At 49.2% G+C, this 9,080-nt stretch overlaps 1 protein-coding gene across 1 annotated transcript; it reads right to left on the reverse strand.

The window, feature by feature from the left end:
- Window positions 1-3,586: 3,586 nt before the first annotated feature.
- Window positions 3,587-8,303, reverse strand: RTL9 (retrotransposon Gag like 9). The gene is made up of 3 exons (XM_037512934.1): window positions 8,013-8,303; window positions 4,278-7,973; window positions 3,587-3,703 (listed from the first exon to the last, which is right to left on the reverse strand). Exons 1-3 carry the CDS (start codon window positions 8,301-8,303, stop codon window positions 3,587-3,589), a joined length of 4,104 nt encoding a protein of 1,367 aa, XP_037368831.1.
- Window positions 8,304-9,080: the final 777 nt, after the last annotated feature.

The following is a 9,080-nucleotide window of genomic DNA, read 5'->3' on the forward strand; positions in this document are numbered from 1 at the left end:
AAGCTAGTGGAGTGGAGTGGGATTTTGGCTGAGTCCAAACTAAGACACAGAAATGTTTGGAAATTGTCTGAGGCATTGGTCATTCGGGGGCAGCTCTACTTGCATGGAGAACAGGGTCTTGAAGTAAAGACTTTATGTACCATTGTTCCCCAAGGGACAGAGCCAGAGCCCAGGCAGAGGGTGAGAGGTGGCAGAAGGGAGGAGGAACAGGACAGGGTGACATGTGCTCTCCACCTGGGTCCCAAGGACTGGATGGGTAGAAAGAGTTCCCCCATGGAAATAGGAAGATTGTGGTTTTGAAGATCTCTGTGGGCTTTTGATGCCTTAGGGGGTAGGGACAGAGACCAGATAGAATATGGAAATGGGAGGTGAGGAAGGGTAGTCTGGATAGAGGAATTGGTTTAGTTTTCCAGGCACAGGAACTAAGTCTGAAAGTCTGAGCTAAGGTGGTGGGGGTCGGGGAGAGATGGTGGCAGGAAGACTGAAGCTGCTTTTGCCACATGGGCCTCACTGATACATAGGGTGGATGCAGGGCTGTTTCATTGTGCAGGTGACAAAGTGTGGTACAGAATGGAGACAGGAAGAACCACTCTGCCTTCCATGAATCCGTGGGAGATTTCAGCCAAAGCTACCCCAAAGGAGGGCAGCACAATTGAAGCCCCTGGATCATTTGCAGCTGTGAGTGCCCCAGCATCCATGCCCCACCCTGCAGGGGCCTCCAAGTTCCCATGGCCAGCAGCTGGGACCAGGCACAGGATGGCCTCATGTGGCAATGTGGACAGCTGACCTCCACAAGGCAGGCAAAATGAGAGAGGACTATCCCAGGGAACAGGAAAGTGCCCAGCTCTTCCACAAATAACTGGGGGAAACTTTCCAGGGACTGTGGGCCTGTAACACGCAGGTGGTGACATAGGTCAGTGAGAGCTGAGTTCTCACTGCTTATGGGATCTTATTTTCACCCACAGGCCAGTGAGGAATAGAGAAGCTTGAAACACCATTTTACAGCCGACAAAATTGTCTCCAATACTTGGGTATGTAATAGCCTAGCTCCATGTAGATGCTGAGTGGCTCTTGAAACATTTCTAAATATAACCTTTGGGGTGGGTAGAGGAGTAGGGACTGCACTCTGGCAGGGTATTACTGAGCTTCATTTTCTCCATTTATCTCTCTAATGACGTTAGCTTAAAGGAGTGGAGAGGCAAAAGCAAAAGGAAGAAAGATGGAGGAAAAAGAAAGAAAAGAATTGTTATTACCACTATTGTGGCTGTAAGAAAATCAGTTTCATTTTTCCGACATTTTCCTTCGTATGCACATTTTCCAGATATAAGTTGTTATTCCATGTCATCAATTTCTTCTTCAGTAGAGAGTAAAATCAACAGTGCATTCCCAGGCTACAAGCAACCCTGGTGGCTCACAGATATCCAAACTCCATGCAGGCCAGAATCGGGCCATGTATGAGCCAACCGGCCCAAAGAAGAGGGGAAAGCTGGGTCCCCAGGGGCCAGCTGCCTCCCTGCCTGGAATTTAGGTTTCCCAACTTATTGCACCCTCTTTGTCCCTAGGCAACAGGACTGGTTATAGATGCCTCTGCAGGCAGCCCACAGAGCCAGATTCTTATCTACAGTCCCATGGGGCTGCCAATTTGTCTGCCAATTTTTTTTTTTTTTCTGAGAAGCATTTTCCTCTTCCTAGAAGAGGACCCAATGTTTAGGGTAATGGGGCAGTGGACTTAAGTCCTCAGAGAGGTTTTAATTTTTTTTTTTTTAAATAGAGGCATGTTTTATTTATTTATTTGTTTGTTTGTTTTGTTTATACATGCACTGGGTACAGTCAGAAGCGCGGGAGGGTGAGAGAATTCACCAGAGCCAGAGCGGGGAGCAGAGCAGGCAGAAGGACCGAAGTACACTGCTGAGGGGAGCAGCGGGCGGCAGGAGAGGTCTGCGCGCCATGTGGGACCCTCCTCTGGTGGCTGGGGAGCAGCCGGGGAGCAGCCGGGGAGCAGCCGGGGAGCAGCCGGGGATCGAACCGGCGCCGCAGAGGCCGCGGGCAGCTTCGCAACCCAGCGCTCAACCGCTGCGCCACCAGGGAGGCCCGAGAGGTTTTAATTTTTGTCCCTGTCTTTCCATCCCTGCTGCCATAACCTTAGATTGAGTCTCCTGGAAAGTCGATCACCTGTATTATTGAAGAGGGGTCTCATAACTGCCCTCTGACCCCTTCCCCCAAACTGCCTCTAAACTGTGGCCAGGTTAACTTTCTTAAAATTTCTAATCATGTTGCTCCTACTGTTTTAAAGAGATCTTTGAGTAATCTGATTATGTGGACAATTACAGAATAAATAACTTAGCCGGTTAGTATCAAATTCCCCCATTATCTTGTTTTCCTGTCTTTGTAGCCTTCACCATGATTTCAACCTTTATTACTTTTGTGGATTTTTTGCTTGCTATTTGTCTTCTCCTGGAACAAAGTTTTCATTTGATCAGGGTTCTTATCTCATTGTCCCCCAAACAGTGGCTGGCACATGTTAGATAATAAATATTGATTGAATGAAGAGCTCAATAAATCAAATTCTGTTAGCCAGTTAATTCTGTTTTTGTAACTCAACTTTATTTATTTTATGATTACAAATGTAGTACATGCTTACTGTAGAGAATCTGGAAAGTACAGAGAAGTAGAAAGAAGATAAAACACCAATAATCCCACCATTTGAAGGCAAACACTGCTCATATTATGTTCTAACCATCTATGCCTGTTAAAGACCAAGACCCTTAGCAAGAGCGCTGGCCATGAAGCACAATATTCAAGAGGAGTGAGAGCACTTAACAACAACTGAGGGGCTCACTGAGCAGTCAGAGCGAGAGATTTCATACTGAGGGACAAGACAAGGGCCATAAACAACAGATCAAGGAGTCAAAAGCTGACAACACAAGAACAAGGTGATTTATGGAAAGAATGTAGTGAGATGGTACTTGTTAAGAATCTAACCCAGTACCTGTCACATAGTACAGAATCAATAAATGGTAACCATTACTATGATTATTGTCATGGGTTAAAACACATGGTTCAAGATGGAGACTATAAACAGGGCAAGAGCCCTGGAGACCCATTTTAGTTATTATGAGTTGGGGTATACAGGGACAAGGCTAGTGGGTGAAAAGGCTGGTGGTGTAGGAGTATCACTCTCCTTATAAACTCCCCTGCCAGGTGAAATGGGACCAGGGCTTCCTCAAGTTTGCCTGATGACACATGGCAAGACACTCTGAGGTACTTTTGAGGTAGGACATGGTTTCTCCTGCCTAAACTTCTCCCTGGAATAAAAACTTGGACTGACTTTGATGGTGATGGGAGCTCAGAACATCATACACCAAACATTCTGAAAGTCCACACTCTGATTGTCGGGGCAGATCACAGGCATGTGGGTGAAAGAGAAGGCCAAGCCAGCCAAGTGGCAGATAGAGTGGATGTGCCTGAAGTGGGAAGCTGAAGGGGGAAGGCCACAAGATTTATGATGTCATTGAATGGAATGGGTCCAAGAAGCAGTCCTCAAATTAGCAGCTGATTTAAATATCACAGAAGAATCCGGGGAGCATTACTTGTGGGTGGGGGCCTTCTGATGGCCTCTGCTCTGTCGAAGGCGGTCGTGCAGACCCTCTTGGGGGTCTCCATGCTCTTTCAAGTAGTAACAGCGTTTGGGAACGTGTCGGTGCTGGGGGTGAGAGAAAAAAAAAAAAACAGCAGTAGTAAGAGCCTCACTTTCTATAACAAGGGTGCTCCGCTGGAATAATTTCAGTAACTTAGCAGGACAAGGAACTTGGCTAAAGTGTCTTCTTGGATAAAGGTGTGACTGAGGACCAAGCTAGCCCAATGCCTTAGCAGCTTGGGTCCACAACACATGTGGCTGTCAGTGGGACGGAGCTCCCTAAATGGGACCCCTTATCTGCCCTAAATGGGACCCCTTCTCCTAGAACTCAACTTGAAATAGGTGGATAATTGGGACTCAGTCTGGCCAGTTCCCTCATACATCAGAAGACCTCATCCTTTGACCATCCCAGACACTCAGTAACTTGGGTAGAGTATTGCTCCCCAAAGTGGTTAATATACCCAAAATAATTGCATAGCCAGATCCGCTAATGAAACTCCAGGTTGGGTGTCATGGTCTGGGAGCTCCGTGCCTCCCCTTTACTGCTTCCTTATTCTACTCAAAGGAGCAGAGTCTATTCCCCATCACTACCGCCTCATTTTTCTGCCCAAAAACCATAAGTGTATTTCCCCATCATTACCTCCTCAGTCTGCTGATGAGAATTCAGTTCATTCTCCATTGCTTCCTCATTATTCCGCTTACATGCTGATGGGAGAACCTGGCTTGAGCTGCCCGGGGAACCCTTCTCTTCAGCCAGCTGGCATTCTGTGTAGAGAGACCTGTCTATCAGCTCCTTTAGGCTGCCAGCCACCTTCAAGAAGATCCTGCCCATTTTGGTGGTAACAGCTTCCGAGAGCCCTTCCAGAAACCTGGTCCGTAGAATGGCATCAGACCAAGACAAATGTCGGGCCAGCAGCAGGAAGTCAGTGGCATACTGCCTGACAGACTTCTGGCCCTGCTTGGGATGGCAAAGAACGGCACTGAGGATGTCTATCTCGGATAAGGAGTCATATAAGCCCTGTGATCTTCTCAGAAAAGATTTGTTTTCAGCTGAGAGGGGGTTTCCCACCTCCATCTGCAAGATGGACCACCTCTCTGCTGCCCCCAGATGAAGAGACACCAAAAATGCCATTTTCTCTGAATCATCCAAAAATCCCTTCATTTGCTTTTCCTCATCAATCTCCATCTCCTCCTCCACAGAACCTGACCCCCGGGCGGCTTCCTGCTCTTCTAATAGGTAGCAGAGTGCTGGGGTCAGCATGCCAAAGGATGGGACTTCTTTTGGTGGTGGGTTCATTGTCTCAGCGGTTGTAGTAGTCACATGTGGTGTGGACTTTGATCCAGAGGCCGTGACTTTGATGTGAGAGGCAGATGTTTCTCCAGAGTTTGTGGCTTTCGTTTCTAGGGTGGACATCATTCCAGAGGCTGTGGCTGCCCTTTGTGGTACGGATATGGTGCCCGGGACTGGGGCCCTCATCGTTGGTGTGGAAATCTCTCCAGAGGCTGTGACTTTCATTTGTGGCCTGGATATCCCTCCAGAGGCTGTGGCACTCAGAAGTGGCGTAGACATGATTCCAGAAGCTGAGGTTCTCATAAGCGGTGTGGACATTGCTCCAGAAGCTGAGGCTGTCATTTGTGGTGCAGGCATCCTCCCGGAAGTTGCGTATGTCATTTGTGGCAAGGATGTAGATCCAGAACTCGTGACGCTTGTTTGAGGTGTGGACATTGCTCCTGACGCCATGTTTTTCATTTGTGGCATAGATATCTCTCCAGAAGCCATGGCTGATGTCAATGGCATGGGCATTGTCCCAGGTGCTGTGGTTCTCATTACTGGTTTGGCCATACCCCCAGAGGCCATGGCTGCTGTTTGTGCCATGGACATTGTTCCAGAAACTGGAGCTCTCATGAACTCTGTGGATGCAGCCTCAGATACTGTAGATCTCCTCAGTGGTGTGGACAAAGTCCCACAGACGGGGGCCCTGACTTGTGGTGGAGACATCAGTCCAAAGGCCGGGGCTCGCATTGATGGTGTGCATATCTTTCCAGAAGCTGTGGGCATCATGTGTGGTGTGGACGTTGCTCCAGAGGCCGGGGCTCTCATCAGTGGCATGGAGACCCCTCCTGAGGCTGTGGCGGTCATTTGAGGCGCAGACATTTCTGCAGATGCCATGGATCTCATTAGTGGTGTGGATATCGCCCCAGAGACTGGAGCCCTCATTTGTGGCACGGACATCATTCCAGAGGCCGTGGCTGTCATTTGCGGAGTAGACATCGCTCCATAAGCTGGAGGTCTCAGAGGTGTGGCAATCTCTCCAGAAGTTGAGGGTCTCATTAATGATGGAGAAATCTCTCCGGAGGATGAAGCTCTTGTGAGCAGTGCAGACATCTCTTCAGAGTCAGAAGCTCTCACTAGTGGTGTGGAAATCACTCCGGAGGAGGAGATTCCCATTTTTGGTGTGGACATTATTTCCGAGGCTGGGACTTGCATCTGCATTGGGGCCATCCCTCCAGCGGTCATGGATCTCATGAATGACATGGATGTCGCTCCAGAGTCTTGGGTGCTTGTTGGCTGACTGGGCATCTTTCCAGAGGCTGTGCCTCTCATCGGTGCTGTGGACATCGTTCCAGACCCAGAGGCTCTCATTAGAGGCGTGGGCATCCCTGTAGAGGCAGTGTCTGTCATCTGTGGCATGGACATGGCGCCAGAAGCTGGGTCTCTCATTAACATTGTGGCTATTTCTTCATAAGCTGCAGTTGGCATTTGCTGCATGAATATTGCTTCTGGGGCTTTGGGTGTCATTAGTGGTTTGGACGATGTTCCCGAGGCCATTGCTCTCATGTGCATCGTGGATGCCACTCCTGATGTTGTGTCTCTTGTTAAAAGTGTGGACATGGCTCCAGAGGCTTTGGGTGTCGTCAGTGGGGTGGAAAATGCTCCAGAGGTCGTGGCTTTCCGTTGTGACATGGACATGGCTCCAGAGACAGGGGCTCTCATCTGCGGTGTGGACGGTGACCCGGAGGCTCGGGTGGTCAGTTGTGGCATGGACATTGTTTCAGAGACTGAGGCTGTACTTGGCTGCATGGACATCACTCCAGAAACTGGGGCTCTCCTTAGTGGTGTGGATATCATCCCAGAAGCTGACACTCTCACTCGAGGTGTGGACATTGCCCTCTTGGCTGTGGCTTTCAGAAAGCCTGTGGACACAGCTCCAGAAGTCCTGGCCATGACTGACTGTGTGGACATCACTTTAGAGGCTGCAGTTGACATTTGCTCCATGGACATGGCTCCAGAGGTGGTGGCCATCATCGGTGGGGTGGACACTGCTCCAGAGGCTGGGTCTGTCTTTAGCAATGTAGACATATTTCCAGAGGCTTGGGTTCTCATGCGCAGTGTGGACATTGCTCCAGGGTCTGAGGCTCTCAGCAGTGGTGTGGACATCATCCTGGAGGCTGCTGCTCTCAGCGGTGGAGTAGACACAATCTGAGAGTCTAGATTTTGTGTTAACTGTGGAGACATCGTGCCTGAGCCTTGGGCTGCTATCAGCTGGGTGGGCATCGCTCCAGAGGTCAGGGCCGTCATCAGCAGAGGGGACATCGCTTCAGCATCTGGGGTTGGCTTTGGCAGTGTGGACATTTCTCTAGCATCTGGGACTGACAGGAGTGTTGTGGACATTGCTGCAGAGCATGGAGCTGTTGTTAGGGATGAGGACACTGCTCTGGATCCTAGGCCTGACATGAGCTGAGTGGACGTTTCCCCAGAGTCTTGGGAGTTCGTTGGCTGGCTTGACGGTTCTCCGGAAGCTAGGGCTGACATTATCAGGGAGGATATAGTTTCAGAGTCCGTGCCTGACATTAGCAGTGAAGATATCTCTCCAGTCTCCAGTGCAGTCATTAGCACTTTGGACATTGCTTCAGTGTCTTCATCTGTGATTTGCAATGGTGACATTTCTTCAGAGCCTGGAGCTGGCATTGGCTGTGTGGACATTACTCCAGGGTTTATATCCGGCATTAGCAGTGGGGATAGCTCTCCAGGATCTGGGGCTAGCATCAGCGATGTGGACATTGCATCAGAGGACTGGGTGTTCATTATAGGGGTGGACATGGCTCCAGAGGATGGAACTGGGATGGCCAAGGGTGATATGTCTGCAGAATCTGGGGCTGCCATTAGTGCTGTGGACATTGTCCCAAAGTCAGGAATTGTCATCAGTCCTGGGGACATTAAGCCATAGTCTGAAGTAGACAGCAATGGAGACAATGTCCCAGAATCTGAGGTTGGCATCAGCAATGGGGACAGTGTCCCAGAGTCTGAGGCTGGCATCAGCAGTGGGGACAGTGCCTCTGAATCTGAAGCTGGCATTAACAACGGGGACAGTGCCCCAGCATCCGAGGCTGGCATCAGTGATGGGGACAATGGTCCACAATTTGGTGTTCCCATCAGAGAGGCTGACATGGTGTCAAAGGCTGGGGATGTCATCAACTGTGTGGACATCCCTCCAGGGTCTGACGCTGAAGTCGAGACTATAGGCTGTGCACAGGAATGCAGAATTTGGACCTCTGCTCTGGTGTCTGACATTGGTCCAGGGATGGTGTTCCCCCTGTTTTGGGAGTCGGTATTATCCTCCCTCAGCATGCTGTTGAATCGCAGTGAATGTAAGGGTATTGACATATCTGCCATGGCCACAAGATAATATGGAGGGAACCCCTAAGGTGCTGATATTGGGATCTTGCTGAAGCCCAAGTGGCGAGAAAATCTGCAAACAGGAAACAAAGTTAGCAGTCAACAGTCAGCGTCAAGAAGACTGGGAAATATACAAATGATTCACAATGGAGATTTGTTTTTATGTGTTACCAGCTGGGTGCATTGGACCTGGGTCTATCGAGTTAAAGAAGCTATGCAGCAATGAATGAATTTGGAGTTAGGGTAAATATTCCTTCTGCCTCTATGCTTTTCAAACCAGCCCACTTGGTCACACAGCACAGCCTTAGTTTATAAAAATGCTATAAATGCCAGTCAAGGCAGCAGCCAGAGTCTGCGCAGGCCTGGATCAAATGAAGCAGCAGCACCACCTTCAGGAGAACTTTGAGAAGTGCAGGTTCTTAGGCTCTGCTCTTTGCCCACTACAGTAGTCAGTCACAAGCCAGCCAAGGCACTAACAGGCCTGATGGAAAGCCCTTTGCCCCAGGATAATTAGTTGTTCCTTGGGCTCATAGAGTCTTGCCAATGCTTAAATCCGCATTTTACTACTCTGAAGACCCTGAATTTCTTCCTCAGGAAAAGGAAGGCATTTATCTGATCAAGGATAAGGAACAGCATTCCATGAACTGAAAAATCTTGTGACTTATAATTATTGTATTAATAACAACAACAACCCCCCTACTGTTATCACAGATTGTCCACTTAGTGTTTTCCATGCACTGTTCTTTAGGAAACTGAGCACAACTT

Source organism: Talpa occidentalis, unplaced genomic scaffold (genome assembly GCF_014898055.3).
Source record: "Talpa occidentalis isolate TD23 unplaced genomic scaffold, MPIMG_talOcc4v2.1 talOcc4.15, whole genome shotgun sequence".
Lineage (NCBI taxonomy): Eukaryota > Metazoa > Chordata > Mammalia > Eulipotyphla > Talpidae > Talpa > Talpa occidentalis.

Excerpts from the sequence above, each read along its gene's own strand:
- RTL9 (XM_037512934.1), bottom strand. The coding sequence starts at position 8,303 with ATGTCAATACCCTTACATTCACTGCGATTCAACAGCATGCTGAGGGAG. Across the intron at positions 7,974-8,012 it reads TGCCAGCCTCGGATGCTGGG|GCACTGTCCCCACTGCTGAT; the intron begins GCACTGTCCCCG and ends TCAGATTCAGAG. Across the intron at positions 3,704-4,277 it reads CTCATCAGCAGACTGAGGAG|CACCGACACGTTCCCAAACG; the intron begins GTAATGATGGGG and ends TCTCACCCCCAG.